Below are 17745 nucleotides of genomic sequence, written 5' to 3'. Positions count from 1 at the left end.
AACCCATGGGTACTGCAAAGAGCATGCCTGACCATCTGCTCTTGGATAAGTCCTTCTCCACAGCAGAACATAGGAGCCTTTGTCACTTCGCTGAAAAGCAAGCTATGCGCATGGCTCAGCAACTGGCAAATATCAGACCATGAGAGACTGTTCACTACACGGCAGTACAATGGCACTACATAGAAATCCTGCGCTGCTGTTTTTCCTAAGTCCCCATAGTTAACCACCCAGAGATCAGGATTGAAAAGGCTAAACTCTGTTGGCTCAACGATACTTTACAAAATCAAGAACCACATTCAGTAGTGATGAAGCCCAATCAGCAACTTCCGAGTCAGACAGGCTGCAATTCTCCAAGAGACACATGAGGCTCTGAACACAACATTCAAGAAGACATTTCACTGTTGGCAAAATTCTGTCTGACAAAGGCAATCCTTGTATTTTGGAGAGAGCAGAAAGTGTTTCATCATGACTTGTGGTGAATTCTGTGAAAAAACAATAATTATAAAGTCAAAAAATACATGCCCAGGAAGCAGCAAAGGACTTCTAATGTGAGCAAATGCATGGAATCATGTGGAAATGCAAAAATGTTTATTGTAAGCATCTAGTGCAAGTGAGATTAAGTCAGTAGGGACTATTTTCTTCATTAAATCTGAAGGGGGCAATTCAAGAAAACAAGGTTACAGGATTAAAACGAAAAAAAAAATGCTAAATGTTTTTTTTAATCTGGTCAGGAGATGCATGCAATTAAAGAAAATAGGTTACAGGACTAAAAGAAAAAAAAATTTTCTGTTTTAAATCTGGGCCCATTTTTTATTTCGAACCCAAAGAGGAATGATCCCCTGCAGTGTGCAGTGAGTGTTTAAAGCAGAGACTAAAGTCAATTGCAATCTTGGAGTTGCACTATTATGGAAAGAACTACTGGATCACTTGAATGCCACAAAGTAGCAGTTTGGCATTACGATATCATCATACTTGCATGAAAGTAAATGATCGCCACAAAGTTGCTTCTCCTAGCTAATAAACAACAATAAACTATTTTGACAGTGTGATCTTTGCTTAGCAAAATCTTCAGGCTTCTCTTTTTTGCACGAGCCAAGGGAGTGACAGTAATCGTTGTACTCCACCCTCCACAAGAACGTATACTCTCAAGCCCAACTGTATCACGTGACTACAGATGGCACATCCTCGAGGTTGCCCACTTTTTGGCTCACATGATCTTATGATACAAGCCCCCCTGAATAAACATAGGCAGTCTTTAGTTGCAACTTACGACAGCGACACCATTTGCCGCAGGAAAGCCCCATCTATAGACACCATTGCAAAAGTGATTTTGCACAAGCGAACCATTTTTCAGCTTACTACCCCAAGGGGAAACAACTGCAGGGGGTATGCGCTAACTTTTGGTCACATTTGAACCAACACAACCACTTCCACTAATCCAGACAATCAGTGCACACTGCCACGGATCAATGTTTGAAGGCATCGGAGCCTACATACGGACTCAAGGTTAGTCACCTGTCATGTTTTCAGAATTAAAAGCTTGCAGTCAACTGCTGAAACAAGACAAATAGAGCAACCACAGCACATATGCACAATAGAAGTTTTTTTTTTTCTCTCAAACCAGCACAAATAAGCAAACAGGCATTGTTCAACAAAGTACAGCAGTAAACTAAAAATTAAGGATATTACCCAGCTATTCTCAAGAGCAATTAAATTTCAAAAATGACATTTAAGTACACAATAGCATGAGAAGAAACACAGACAAACCCTGCAATAATGAAGCCCCAAAACAACCAATTAGCCACAGCCAATTATTGTTTAAGTTGATAGAAGAATGATGCCAGATGCACCGACATTTCTCACGTGTTGATAAGAACAAATTAATGTTATCGAATTAAAAGATTAAAAAGCAAAAAACATTTCAAGACTGGATCCCTGCAATGGCAATGCCTTTAGAAGTGCTTGTCAGCAAGCTTTCAAGTGTGCAGTTAAATGAAGTACTAAAACAACACTTACAAGAGTTTCACATTTTAGGTGCATAAAGGTACATCCAAAAAGTATGTTACCACATTAAATACCTGTGACTCAGCTTGTACCACATTTGAAATGTCTGGCAGAGGAAACCATCACTAAGCAAACAAAAGTTGCCATTCTCAACTTAGCTACCTTGATCACCAATGAGGTGCCACTGAACAAGGTGGTGCAAACAGCCAATGTTTCAATCAGAATAGTTAACCGATTTTATCAGCACACTTTAACCAAGCTGCATTTCTGACTTATACACCTTTTGGAGCAGTTCAAATAATAAACAATTTCAAAGAGAATTCTGCGGTAAGAGAGAGAGAGAGAGAGAGAGAGATGGAAAGGCAGGGAGGTTAACTAGGCAGCTAGGTTAACTAGGTTAACTAGGGAGGTTAACTGGTATGCTACCCTACACGTGGGAAGGGGAACGGAGGGAGAGATAGAAAAGGGGAGAGAACAAAGGGAAATGATCGCTTTTCCACATGTCCGTCGGCCATTACTTGCAGGGTGCACAGGCCACACACTGATAGTTCACAACCTTGCACTCAGTCCTGAGTCCTTTAAGATTCTGTGGTAAAACGTCAACAAAAGTTCAGTACTGACAATTCCACGCTGGCTGCAGCAATGTTATAAGTGACGAACATTGTGGATGGCTTTTTACTGCCAGAACATCAAAAATTTCATAACACATGATAGCTGCAATCAATGAAAATTACCATTGGAGTTTAACATAGACTACCACCTCCATTTCACAGAAGCTGCAAAAAATTGCAAGAATTGTGGAAATCCTGTGACTAATAGCTCCCCCATGACACTGTGCCTGTCCATTCATCATCTCTCATGCTCGGTTTTTCGCAAAGCATGGTCTGTCAGAAAACCCTTCATCCAGGTCAGCCAACCCTGCCAGCAATCTACATATGTCTTCGTGTCACTTTTTGCCAGTCCAACAGCTGAAGTCTTATTAGAAAGACAAGTGGTTTTAGACCATTGAAGAGATAACCATTCCAAAAAAGAACTTAGCAGTATGCTTCCGGTGAGAAAACTCTTGGTTTATATGTGTGAGCTCCTGAAGGCAGCACTTTGAAGAGGAGTAAGGAATCACTGCACTAGGCTGCTAAGCTTTTATAAAATCAAAAAGGTTAGGTACTTTTTTGACAAACTTTGTAAACACCAAACACTGAATAATACTAAGGACATCATACAGTTTTACCCCACTATTACATTCCCAAACACTTCTTTTTATATCCTTGCATAAAAGGAGCCAGGTCTTCCGACGAAGCATTCAGGCTGCCACGTTACAGTTTGTAGTCCTAGGCCGCTGAATCTTCTTATACAGCTCCATAAAAAAACGGAACCTCATTTATCCCAAATTCTTACACGGTTTTAAGAAGCACCCAATCGCAGACTAAATGTTAACTCTAAACATACAGCTTGGTTTTGTCCTTGGGATGAGGGCACCTACCCATGTAACATGCATTCAAGATTGCAGCCCTGTTGGAAGAAGTTACACAAGTGTTCACGGCCCCAGTACTTGTCAGTAGTAGCTGACCTGCACAGTTAAGTGAACTAACAGAGAACCACGAGCTAAAATTTATTTCCATAGTAAATGATGAGGTATGTCTGCGGATGCTGTACACTTCAGATACCAATACACCAATGGTCAATATAAAGTAAATATAAAGCATACACATTTTCAAACCTACTAATACCTCTAATGCCTGATTTGCAAGTGTTATGTATGGTATGAAAAGTAATCTTATATTACTATAATTCCCATATTCAGTAGCATCTCCAAGAACATACTCTATCCTACCTTCATTTGTTCTTTTAGACAAACTGAAAAAACGAACATTTACAATACGGCTGGTTAAGTCTTCAAAGTTGCTAAACTGAAGATGAATGAATGAATGATCTGTTTATTTAGAAAGGGAGACTCAACGCCATTTGTTGTGGAATTGGGCTGTTAAGGAAGGGAAAAGTAGGGGTGTATTGATACATGAAGCGACGGCATGCGTGGTCTAGCCACGCTTTACACTGCTTTGTAGAGGCCACTTATCTTAGCATATTTGCCAACATCTTCCCAGATGCCGTTCGCTCCGGCTCTGGTCAATGCACGAAAGTCCTCGCCATCAGTGGGAAAACCACGCTTGGCGGCAAGGTAGTCGCGTCCCTCGCAGAACTCTGAACAATGCTAAACTAGGTGGTACAGGTCAGCACGACACATACAGCCCCAGTACGGGCACTTCTCAACATCAATATTTACCCCTTGATGCCAGCGAATACCGGTAAGCCATTTAAATTGAAGATAAAAACATAATAATGTGTACCTTTCATGGGTTCAACACTGGATGACCATAATAATGCAGATGTTGCACAGCTCCAAATGTAGGGCATGGTTTTAGAGATGTCACTAATTGCTTCAAGCACTGCGAGCCTAATTCTTGAAGGCAATGCTTTCAGGCCCTGAAATTGTCCCAGGAAGTGAAAATTAATAAAAGAAGAAAAAACAGAGAAGTTGACAGCACAGCAATGCACACAAGGGGATTACCAGCAAGGGTCACAATCATTCTGAGCCACCTGAGGAAAACAAAGATTTAGTCCAATTTAGCCTGTATCAGCCATAATGTGGTTGCTATCACATTATTGAGGTGACAAATAACGGGATGGTGCTCACAGGCCCACATGCAAGAAGACAGGGTGGGGCTGCTAACAAAGTTTGGCCTTCATCTAAGAAGGGCCAAGATGGAAATGAAGTGTGGTGGTAAAGCTTCTGTCCCTCAAACTAAAAGTCTTGCATACACCCACACAGCATATATACATTCATATTTAGGCAGCGAAATGATGAGTTTTGCATGCATTCTAAATTTAGTCAGGGCAGATTACACATGAGGGGCGAGAAAAACATTAATTCACATTTCTCAGGTTAGCTTGTGCTGCACCTTTAAACAGGCCTGTGCTCTTGCACTAAAGTGAGTCAGAGTGCATTCCTGCAACAATTTAAAAGGAACCTAGAGTAAATTTTAATCATGGCTGTATGTAGTAGAAAAAGTTGCAGAAGACATTACCAGACCATTCAGTCAAGCTTCAAAAGTTTTCCTTTGTTCATAAAATGCAAAACTATAAAAAAAAGTGATAACAGCACTGGCACTCACATTAATTACTCACACAATGTTACAATGAATCACATGTCACTTCTTCAAGCTAACAAGTGGCCTATGCCATTAGCTATGATCAAGCCTACAACAGTCAAGCCAAACAAATGGCTTTTAATGAAATAAATTCCATCCTAGGTCCAACCATCCCTGTTTCTATAATGGTTGGTTTTGGTTTTATAAGGTTTAACGTCCCAACTTAGGCTATGAGGGACGCCATAGTGGAGGGCTCCGGATAATTTGGACCACCTGGGGTTCTTTAATGTGCACTGATATCACCATGGATCTCTAGCATTTCACCTTCATTGAAATGCGACCGCCGCAGCCGGGATCAAACCTGCATCTTTCAAGTCAGCAGCCGAGCACCATGACCACTAAGCCACCACAGCGGCTTTTTTATAATGGTGTCACAGATGACATGACCAGTCATACTGAAAGTGCACAAAATAAAAATGGCGTCACTGCAAGTGCTTTATTGTTATAAATAGTTGTCTCGGGGCAAGTGGCTTGGGGGAAAATTCAAATGTAAACTCCCGGAAATATAAAAAAATTTATATATACAGGAGGTGTGATACTACCTTCAGTACCTCTTCATAGAAACCAAACGGTCAGATCGAGTTTGCAAACGGTACGACTGGTCAGCGAGGCAAGGCTGTTGATAGCCGAGCGCATAACAAGTTTCACATAACATAAGCGCAAAACAGGTCGCATAGCAAGCTGCAGGAAGCCTTGCAAGAAGCATTGAAATACTACCATAGCTTTCTTTTGCTACTGAAATGCCACCATAAAAACTAATACCAATCACTGAAACGTGAAAAAGAAAAAAAGAGCACTGAAAAATTTGCCCATTTCCATTACCTGCAGAAAGTATTTTCTCCAACCACATGATGACACAAGCTCCGTAAAAAATGGCCATCCAATGCGTGGGAAGTCACCAAGCACAGATTCAAGATACTCTAGCTCAGTGTCTGCAACAATAATGAAAGACCTGTGGGCAAATTTTTTTTTTTTTTTCTGTTATAAGATTGAAACATCAATAAATAATTTCATGAGGCAAGTTGCACTCTTTGCAGAACTGTGCCAATGACAACCCCACAGTGTGGAAGCACAGAGCTTAATGCATTTGCCAGCGTAAGTAGCAAAACTAGTACCTCTGCCACAATTAAATTTGCTTCACAACATTTCTAGCAACTCCTCGAACATTTTCTTAGAACCTGTTAAAGCGTTTAGCTCAATGTAGCTCAGGTACACAGAAACGGTGTTTACATTAATGTTAAAATGCGCATTGCATGCTTTTCCAAACATATTGATTTCCGTGCAAATGTGATGACTTGCAGTAAAAACCCAATGCATCCACTGCGTTAGAACAGTAAACTTGAGAATTGCAAGCAGTGAATATGTGCAAATTTGTGGGGCATAGCACCAAGGGGAAAAGACGAAAGTTGGCTGTTGTGGTGCCCAAATTACTTGGGACGTCCCACTAACCAGAAACATAAAATTTAATCTCTCTGTTCCAAACCAGACAAAAATTATCTGTGTCGACTATGTATCCCTCTGTGTTCAAGCATGTGAGCACAAGGACAATGCAGTTGCTCTCAAAGCACTAGCATTTCAGAAGCATGAATCCATCAAGATATAAAAAGTTACATGCAAATGCCAATTTCAGTAAACAAGAATAAATACATAAGAGAAAACCTAGCAGCATGCAGAAAATGAAGACAATTCTACTCGCAGCAGTACATTTGCAAAAACTGCAGCATGCAGCCTTGCACTGACAACGTCCAAATCGATTTCAGCTGTGTAGGCATTTTGTATTTTATTTGATACAGTCAGTGCTGAAATTCTGCAGTGCCCTTGGTCAGGTGAAAACAAATTCAGGTTTGTGTACTAGAACAAAAGGTAATCATTTCTTAGCCATGATGCATGCGTTTTCAATGCTACCAAGAATCACAAAATTATACTCAAAACTCTGGCTGGCAGCTAACTCACAGTCAGAGAGGAACTTAGTTGACCAATGAAAGAAAAAAAGGTTTCACTCATGCAAAGAAATATTTCACAGTGGCTGGATCCTCAAACATGTGCTAAAGGCGCCCTGAACACCACATGAAAGTGGTAAGTTACTGCATTTGACAGGGAGTATACAGGTTCCCATAAAATTTTTCGCAACACGGAAACCACAGAAAAATATTATTTCCTTGGCAGTGTAAGCATGCAGCCACAAACTGAAAGGTATAGTCTACACTTCCCTCTGCTACCTGCTCAGTGCACTCCTCAATGTGCCTCCAAGCAGCACGGAAATTCAACTTTTTTGTGGCTCTTCTGTTTCGAAAACTTTTGCAGGCACCTGCACGTCACCATAAATATTTTTTACCTCGGTTTTCATTTTCGAGCTGGTGGGTAGCATCTCAGTCAACCTACACAATTCCATACACTGATGCCTGTGAGCACATAGACCTCACAACAAGCGAAGTACAAAGTAAGCTCTCCTTTTTTTCTCAGAGTGGCTTTATCACTTGATTTTACGGCAGCTGCCAGTGCTGCCTATCAAGATAGTGGCAGGAGCAGAGCTACCATAGGCAACAGCAACTGGAACACAGTCTTCAAAAGCAGGGCATTGCTACCAGAGGCATAAGTTGGAAAATAGGGGAGAGAACTTGAGTGGAGGAAAGCTGCTAGAGCTAATAGTACACCTTTAATTTCTTGCCTCTCATCCTGTGCTTGACTAAAATTCTTTTGGGGCAACATTGCTTGTAAGGTGCCTTGGCATTTAAGGCATTTTTTGCGATTCATGAAGAGACGTCTCAGAGCTATTTGAACGGAAGAAAAACAGTGACAGCTGTACTCTTTCCACAATAACTCCACAGGAGCCACAAGAGCAAGCAGATATGAAGCCTTAGTAAAATCGTGCAAGTGTCTTCTCTTCAGTGCAAGTTACTATTTTTTCTTAAATTAAATTTCCGCATCGATGCAAGCCCCCTCACACTTTCAACATGACTTTCAACCCTTGAAGTATAAGTATAAAACCAATAATAAATCAAATGAATGTTTTATTCCAAGCAGACATCAGATATGTGATATCGTACACAGCACTCGTGTTATGCAACAGCAGCCAGGACATTCTCCCTTCTATAGACATGATGCAATGTTGTTAGAAATGTCTCCATCAAGGCTATATAAAATGATATAGGCAAACTCCAAGAAGGCAGACCGTTTATATTCAATATATCCAATGCAATACTTTTCACCTACAGCAAAATTACAAGTCTTTTTTAAGCCTACTCAGTCCTGCTTAAACTTCTCGTTTATGCCAGTCAAAAATTTTAAGATTTATCACAGACAGCATTGCACTGCTAAGCAAAAACTAGAGAGCCCAGTAATCAAACAAGGCTCGCAAAGTTACCATCATCATTTATGTAACCACCTTCCTTGTCAGATGGCACCACACAACGCACTGCCATAGACATGCAGCCTTTCACTGGGAGAGACCATTGCAAAAGTACAACAAAGCAGAACCTAACATAGAGGTATGGGTGTGCAAATATTACTTTTTCCAAACTGAACTGAACACGAATAGTGTAGCTTCGCTGCTGAACTGAATACGAATAGTTTAGCTTAAAACTGAATTGAATACGAATAAACATTTTTACAAATATTTGCTACTGGTACGAATATGCAACGGGAAATAGTGCGACACAGCAAAGTGCTAGCTGTGCCACTGGGGTACAGTGCTATTACTTACGCAGTTACAGCTATACTGTTAAAAGATCTACAAACGTTGGTTAAAAGACCCAATACTGGTCTCCATTAGAGGGTAGCAACACATAGTGTATTAATTCTATCCTCGTCAAGTTACATGCATACGAAAAGTACCTTTTACCATTGATTACGGAAGAGAATAAACTAGCACAACATCTCGGTACATGAGACAGGCTAGAGCTATGTATGAGTTATGACCTCTATGGTAGGGCACCAAGACCAGATTTGCTGAACCTGCTTGGGACCTGCCATGTAGTACAATCTCTACAATCTCTGAGGGAATGCATGACCATTACGAACGCCACCATACGAATGAACCGCGTGCATCACCGACCACGTGCATACCAGTCAGGGCAGCATGGTATGCAGCATGTGTGGTCCCAGCTTTTGAAACAGTTGTGGCAGAAAAACACAGCGAACCTTACTCAAACTTCATGCCAATTACTCAAAAAATATTCGAAAACTTACGAACATATTCGATTGTTTGGAATGATTTTGAACATGCACTATTTAATTTGTACGACAAATCAAACAAAGATGTTCAATTCACTATCCAAAATTTTCTCATATTCGCGAACACCTGCATAGGGTACATCCACCAAAGATATCATTCAGTTCACTCGCATTATCTTAACCTGTGCTTGAGGTCCTCCAGTGAGCCATCTATTTCACTGCAAAGCATTTTTCAGTGATATAGCACTGCCTGTACCAAATGACCCTAGGCCTTGTAAAGGCCAGGTGCATGGCACTCCCTACCCTTTGGCAAAAGCTGAACGCTCCTTGTTGGGGGCGTTACACATTCTCTACACAAAGACAGCATCGGCACTAAACTACTTTAGCTAGTTCAGGCGAGTTTGGGAGGGACCCAATATCAGGTGGTGCCGGGTAAGACAGCAGCATTCAAAATTACAGTTGCCTTTACTGCAGCAAACAACACAGTAGAACTTGAAGTTATTGCATCTGCATATGCCTCAGCTGCATGCCTATGGCAGCCACATGCTGTACTGTCAAAGGTAATTGCTGGCATAGATGAGCAGAACCTTGAGTTGAACAGCAGCATCAGAAGCATGGTACTTATGCTCTTTCAGCTTTACTGTCAGCTAGTACGTGATATCATGACAGCCCAAATCTAGTGAGCCATGCCTAGATGTGCCCAAAGATGGCACACTGCTGTTCACTCCCAGTACATTCAGTATGCTACACATGTGCACAGACATTTTTTCAAACCTAATGCACCAATTTGTTAGCACTTAAATACCAATGGGAATCATATTTCAGTTCTGCTTTGACTTTTCCAACTTCTTGATTGAGCCTGAAATAGGCAAATGCTGTATTCAAATGTGACACTTGCATAAAACAGAATGGCTATTAGCAGTAAAAGCAGTATGCGGCTAATGGTTCAAGTATACAACCATGCAGGGTGCCTCACATAACATAGCCCCCATATTAAAATAAAGCCGCCGTGGTGGTTGAGTGGTTATGGCGCTCGGCTGCTGGTCCGAAAGACGCGGGTTCGATCCCGGCCGCGGCGGTCGAATTTCGATGGAGGCGGAATTCTAGAGGCCCGTGTACTGTGCGATGTCAGTGCACTTTAAAAAACCCCAGGTGGTCGAAATTTCCGGAGCCCTTCACTACGGCGTCCCTCATAGCCTGAGTCGCTTTGGGACGTTAAACCCCTATATGCCAAAGATATTAAAATAAATATGCAGACATACAAAGATGGCCGTCTTTAGTGTCTTTTTGTTCAAGCAGAAATATCTCCTAATTCACAATAGCTAAATTAATCAGTCAAGATCAACAGATTTTTGAGCCACTGGAGACATGTGACCAGTTTCAAATGTGCAGTTGTTGAGTGCAAAAAAAAATCCCAAAAAGCATATGCTTTCTGAAAATATTGCAAGGTCACATAAGTCAAATATCATAATTTGCATGAACAATTTGATGGCGAAGCAGGAACACTGTACAAGATAGTCTGCCTTGGGGTGGTAGACAGTTGCACAGCAAATAAACTACTTCACTAGGGCAGCCTTTCTTTGAGAAAATATTTCAAGTAAAAACTCCACCCTTCTTGCCAGAAATGAGTTCTGCAATGCGAACGCTAGCCATTAACAGTGGCAGTCAAGAAGCATTACTACAGCAACCATCAATGGCAAGTCACTTAAAAAGGTCCTCCTAAGATTCGTTAAGGCCAGATGGAGCGGGCCCACAAAAAGACCAACTGACCACTACAGTTCGGCAGGTTCAATGTGTTGCTGCAGTGCATTGTCATATACCATGATCAGGTGAGTGCACAAATGAAATGCGACATTACCAAGCTATATTAAAACCAAATGAGTCACGTTGCGCTATTGGCACTTGGAATTTTTGCATCACACTGCAAATTAGGCGTCTCAGCCTTGGCCAGATGGCACTTTTGAAGACAGCTATTAAAGCTAGTAGGAATGCAGCTGTCATGAAAAATAGGGCACTGTGGAATTACAATAGGTATGAAGTGGTAAGAGGGATCTGGAAAGGGGTGATGGTCCCTAGTCTGACTTTCGGTAATGCGGTCCTGTGCATGAGACCAGATGTTCAAACAAGGTTAGAAATTAAACAACGTGGCGTATGGATCGAGGCTACTTTGGGAGCACATGGCAATACACCAAACCAGGGGGTACAGGGTGATATGGGATGGGCGTCGTTCGAGAGCAGAGAGGCTAGCAGTAAGATAGCATTTGCGGAATGACTGAGAAAGATGGAGGAAAAGCAGTGGGCTAGGAAAGTTTTCAGATACCTGTATATAAAGAATGTTGACACGAAATGGAGAAAGCGAACTAGAAAATTGACAAGCAAATATCTGGACAGCAGTAAGGAGGCAAATCAGCAATTATCGGTTAAGAAAAAGGTTAAAGAAACAGAGAAAGCTCTGTGGAAAACAGGGATGCTGACGAAATCGGCACTGGGAACATACTGGACCTTTAAGCTGGAAATTGCCAAAGAAAATATCTATGATAATTGTAGGGGAAGGTCTTTGTTGTTTGAGGCCAGGACTGAAGTTTTGCGGACTAAGACGTATAGAGTCAGGTACCACGAGATAGACACGTTGTGCATTGCGTGTGGAGAGGAGGAAACGGCTGAGCACTTGATACTTTTCTGTAAAGGGCTTCAGCCTACAGTGGAAAGCAGCGGGGCTGATTTACCCAAGGCATTGGGGTTTAAGGATAGTTAAGGGAAAGTAGATTTTAAGCAGGTAGAAGTAACCAAGCGAAGGTTATATGATTGGTGGCTAAAAGCAACACAGCAGTAAAATTTCACAAGTCATGGCTAGGTGGCTTGAGCCACCGCCCGATTTAAAGGGTTCAGCCATATTCATCCATCCATCCATCCATTTGCTGTTCTGAAAACAGCAAAATTAAATGACGAACAAATCGCACTAATAGTGGCCGGCATTGAGGAAGCAATAGAGAAACATCCCATGGAAAAGTGGGATTATAATCAGTTAGAACTACTCATTAGTACAAAAATAAGAGAAGTAAAAGGAGTAAACTGTTGGAGAGGAAAGAGGAAGCCACGAAGTTGGTGGAATAAGGAAATTAGGGAGGCATCGAACGACGGCTGGCATCACGGGAACACAGAGAAGCAAAGAGGGCGCAGTTATCTGAAGAGGAAAGAGGAAAAAAAATGGGAATCTGATCAATCGACAAAAGAAACAGCAAGTGCAGGTCCTCGTCCAGGCTAAAATAAAGCAGTCCTCTGATCGCTGGCTGGCTGAAGTCCGTGATACAACTAAAGGGGGGCCAAGAAAATTCTGGAACCATATAAACTGGCTGTGCAAAGCAAATCACAGAAAGTAGGAACAGATTCACGATACCGATGGAAAATGTTAAGCTGACGCTGTGAACTACATTGTATCAGTTATAGCTGAATCATTTAGGAAAGGCGATAAAGTAATTAATCGCCCCAAATGAGGGAGCAATACAGGACAGCGCAATAGGAAACAGCTTAGACCTGACCAATTTTAACTGGAAAAAGGCGGAAGCAAATATTCCAAAATGCACATCCACAGGGATAGACGAAATTCCAATCAAGCTAATTAATGAACTTGGCCCAAGAGCGCTGTGGAGCAATAAAATGTCTCGTCCATGTGCGAAGCTCCGTAACGATGTCATTATTGAACGACGTTCTAAGGAACACATTTAACCAAAGTGGGAACAGCGGGCTAACGGAATAAACACAGGTTCCTGAACTACGTATGGCACTCCACCTAAGTGCAAATTCATGCAGCGCGCCGACGCCGTAATTCCTCAATGCCGTAGAGCGATACAGCCAAAAAAGCACACATGCGCAACATTCAGACGAATTATAAGTACATAAGTATAGCATGAATATTTATTTCTGCTCTCTTAAGTCACACGAATTACTTTTACTCCAAGAATTATTTTCACCTGCTCTTTTTAAATATGAGCAACGTGTAAATCAGTTTTTACTACAGGTAGCGACTCAGAGCTACGGCGATTAAAGCATTTACAGCGATGACATTTTGGTTCACCACTGGCAAGTCTTCTCTCAAAATTCGTCCGCCTGCTGTAACAAATTTAGAACACTAACTGATGCACGCGCCCTCTTTTGATAAAAAGCAGTTACGCCTGCTTGCGACTGATTTTGCAGTAATGCAGGAAAAGTTCATCTTTTTTTAACGAGGTAACGCTGCAATCTGTACTGGATTTCTTTTTTGTAAACTAGTTTGTTCTGTTTTTAAACAAAGGTAGATGACGAGTTTCGCGACTGGTCTATATGGCGAAAATCGCCTGCCTGCTGCTTGCTTCCCTGCATTGATGCAGTAGGAAACTGAGGTGGGCGATTCGGGGTACGGAGGCGATGGATTGCATCTTAAAATTTTTGCGCAAATACGCACAATTCTAGTCAAGACGCCGTCGAAAAGCAGAAGCTTTTGCTAGATTTCTTTGGACCTCAAATGGAACCCCTTAGCCGCAGGACAGTGGCGATCGCAGGCTTGCTGATGTGCGTCTTCGGAACCACCGAAGCCGTAACCGCGGAAGAAAGAGTCCAACTGCGGTAAGTTCCTGGAACACATGTCTAGTTTCGCTTGCTTCCGATTAACGTTAATTATTACTGCTGCCCAGGGCTAGCAGCGCGAACAAATTTGGCGCATATTATTTCGTGCCGGCCGATATGATCAGTTTGAATGGGTTGTTGAGTCCTCACTTCGTCAGGTTTTCTTGTTGATTAATAGCATCGTTTAACACGACGATCAGTTCCTAATGTCTTTATGTAGTCACGCTTGTACTATCCACGGCTCTTTCAATTTGTTGGCAAGAGCCTGTGAGTGTCTGTTGACATCTTCGATGGGAGAGTTGGTGGGGGCTGAACTGAAACCATTCACACGAAAACAAAAAAAAAAGGGGGGGGGGGGGGGGGTTGAGTGTTTGCTGCGTGTAGCTCAATGAACGACCGTGACACGATGGCAGTTTTTGAAGTATGCATCTGCTCAGCTTTAATTAACGGTCAGCTTTAGGAAACGCTTTCCCGCAAAGGACCGCGCGCTCTCGCCAATCTGTGTTAATTTGGTTTAATTTTCGCTTCCTTTTTTTTTCAGGGACCAAGTCAAAGAAATGTTTTATCACGCCTATCGGGCTTACGTGGTATGTACGAAAAAGAAAATATCTCTAGCTTTTAGCGTGGGACTTTCAAGCACCATAACTAATATAGTTCTTTTAACAGCTAGATAACAGCTAGAAGTCATGCTTGTGAAATGCATAGTAGCTTCTAAACTTTTAATTAGTGCTGTATGTATATTTGAACTGTTAAGTAAACAGCGCTCACGAAGACAGCTAAGGACAACAAAAACCAGACAAACACAGTGTGCATCGTTATTACAGTTAGTATGTACTGTGTTCGTATGGCCTTGCTTGGCTGTATCAGTTGTGTGTGCTGTACGTTACTTTAAAGATGATGTGTAGCAACAAGCCCAAGCTTCTGCAAGTGCCTGTGTGGAGTCCAGCTTAACAGTGCATAAGTGTAAAATTGCATACACTGTGAACACTTACAGTGAAAACTGGTATTGTATTTGGTGTTGCGTGTTTGCAATAATGAAAAGGACGTACGAAGGAAGACAGTGACGCAAGCGAATGCTAAAAGCACCTGTGTCATTGTCGTCCTAAATCCCTGTAATTTTTGCATTTTAAAATCATAGTATGAATCCTCATCAGCTTGTCCAATTAACTTCCTCCTTTGATCTATTGCACTTGTGGTGCCTGTACCATGTGTCTCATTACTTAATTCTTCAGTTTATTTCACAAGTGACCACATTACTGCATTGATGCAAATCTTATGTGTGTCGAAAGTGACAATTTCTTCAAAGAACTCATTGATATGTTAGTTGTAACATATTGCAGAAAAGCGCACCTGAACATCACGAGTGACCACATTTGTCTATGTGACAGGGTGGCAGGAGCTTAACTGTCTCTTGTGTGTGTTTTGTGTATGTATTATCTGCAGGCATGTTTCACTAATTCGCTGACATTATAAGTGGATATTATGCATATTTAACTTGCATTCTTCATTCACATGTGGCAAGTCGTTCTGGTGCTATCATGCATGTCTGGAGCCTCTTTCAGCAGTGATAGCAGCTGTTTTCTTGCACCTAAGAAATAGGGGCAGTAGTTAAAAGCAGCTGCCAGTGTGGAGTTCAGTGGCAAACATGAAAAGTGTACAGGAAATGGGCAGATCAATGAGCCAAAGCCAAAAAGCAAGTCTGGTGTACTTGAGTTCGAGGATACTTAGCGGGCCAACATCTTTTGCAACAGCATTGAAGCAAAAAGACACACATGCTTTTCATCCTTCCCATCTGGAGTACACATGCCACTGTGTTTATTAGTTTGTGTATACACACTAAGCTTTCATGCCTCATGTGTTAATTTCTATTTGTTTATGTACAAAATGCATCCGTCAAATGGCACCAGAGTGTTGTTGATATGTGGGAGTAGCATAAAAGTTTCATGGAACAGCATTTACATTTAAATTGCGGGAAATGTATCAGAGAAGCACGCACAAAAAAAAGTGAATGATTCAAAGCTTATGGGCTGCCTGCTTGCACTGTGCTTGTATGCAACAAAGGCCTTTTCAGTTTTGAGTTGTTGTTTTTATTACTGTAGACTTTCCATTATTTTTAATGCCTGGAGGATTGTTATCACTGTTTTCCAAGAAGGAGGGATGTAGGGCATGCACTGCACAACCTTGTGAATCACCTCCATGTGAGCGGGCAATGCTCACTGCTGATGCACTTATACAGTTGCATGCTGCGGTGGTGCAAGAATTAAACTTTGCTCTGAGGCATGCAATCTTCACGTGCCATATATGTTGGTGTTCGAAATTCGGTTTTAATTGAAAGAGGTCAGCATTCTTGGCAGGCAAGGCATAGCTAGCTCGCGGTTGAATATGAGTTACACTTAGTCATAGTTGAAAATTAACTATGTAGGGAAGCCAGGGGCATGATGCGGCAGTAGTGTTGCTGGATAAGCACTGCAGTTGTGCCATTTGAGGTATTGTTTTTCAAGCCTATACACCTGTGCAGACTGGGAAGCACCACATCGTCACTGTCTGCTAGCTAAGCTTTGTTTGTTTATTATCATCACCCGCTTAGAGCAGTTAGACAATAAAGTAGGCTTACAGCTACATGTAGGACACTGACACGAACCCATGCGTGAGTGACACAAAAAAGTATCAGGTTCTCCTAATGGTATGATTGAGAGGCAGTTCCATTTCTCGCTATCAACATGCAGACCACGTGATGCACCGCCCTCTTGCTCATCCCAGCGCGGCAACCCACCAGTAACTGTCAGCCTAGTTCTTAGGCTGACAGCACAGCTTAAAGTACTACCATTTGCACATCAATTACTGCGAAATAAACTTCTCATGCTGACAAAAACGCTAAGACAGACTCTGATATTGGACTAATTTTGTCCACGCATGATTGCCACATTAAATCTCTGGAAAAATTTCAGAAATTCATTTGTCATAAATAATATTAATTGGAAAAAACTGAAACTGGCGCACCAAACTAAACACCGAAAAAAAGTGCCGAATTTATTAAAAATAAAAACCGAAAAGTCCAACCTCTACATGTATGGAATAAAGTATTACGGTTGCCTTGCTGGCTGGTCTTCCCTTCTTTGCGGTTCACATGAGACATAACTGGTACATTATCAAGCGATCTTCATAGCAATTTAATTATAAACATAATTTCAGTGAGCTGGTGCATGAAGAAGTCATAGCATAAGAGTACTCATTTATTATGAGTCCATTTGTAGTGAAAAACTTTATTCGCTAAAGCAGTATTTATCTGCCAACGTCATTTTAAATGCACCAGTATAGAAACACTACTGTAGCTTGGTTTCTGTGAGCAACTTTTGCGTTGGTACAAAATTTTTTATCCCTCATAGTGTGTGTACATTGTTTTTGGCCATTAATGGGTCCTTTCCTTATAGCATCTCGCATTAATGATCGTGATCTTCTTATTTTCCTCAAGTGCTTACTGCCTCTTTTCTTGCAGGACAATGCATACCCAGCCGATGAGCTTATGCCCTTGAGCTGTAAGGGCCGATACCGAGGAACAGAGGCTAATCGAGGGGACATTGATGATGCATTGGGAAAGTAAGTCAGCCTCCTCACATGTATTTAAAGGTGTGATACCACTCTGTTCTTTCATATTCTAATGTTAATTTCTGTATTCTTCCAGTTTTTCATTAACATTAGTGGACACCATGGACACATTAGTGGTAAGTGGCGACAAACATGGAAAGAATAGTGAGAATAT

The 17745-nt window shown here is 41.6% G+C and overlaps 1 protein-coding gene and 1 long non-coding RNA gene across 2 annotated transcripts in view; one reads left to right on the top strand and one right to left on the bottom strand.

Annotated features, from left to right (window-relative positions):
• Positions 1–11: 11 nt before the first annotated feature.
• Positions 12–9237, bottom strand: LOC144115156 (uncharacterized). Its single transcript, XR_013311276.1, has 3 exons — positions 6033–9237; positions 4350–4485; positions 12–482 (listed from the first exon to the last, which is right to left on the bottom strand). It is a non-coding gene; the product is annotated as an uncharacterized LOC144115156 (long non-coding RNA).
• Positions 9238–13712: 4475 nt separating this feature from the next.
• Positions 13713–17745, top strand: part of Edem2 (ER degradation enhancer, mannosidase alpha-like 2) — a 65383-nt gene continuing 61350 nt past the window's right edge. Inside the window, exons 1-4 of the mRNA XM_077649330.1 lie at positions 13713–13985; positions 14527–14572; positions 17482–17582; positions 17668–17707. Coding sequence (XP_077505456.1) covers positions 13885–13985; positions 14527–14572; positions 17482–17582; positions 17668–17707 — 288 coding nt within the window. The 5' untranslated portion in view covers positions 13713–13884. The remainder of the gene's footprint in view (positions 13986–14526; positions 14573–17481; positions 17583–17667; positions 17708–17745) is intronic.

This window comes from Amblyomma americanum, chromosome 1 (genome assembly GCF_052857255.1).
Source record: "Amblyomma americanum isolate KBUSLIRL-KWMA chromosome 1, ASM5285725v1, whole genome shotgun sequence".
Taxonomy (NCBI): Eukaryota; Metazoa; Arthropoda; class Arachnida; order Ixodida; family Ixodidae; genus Amblyomma; species Amblyomma americanum.
This window is presented reverse-complemented; position numbering and strand designations above follow the sequence as displayed.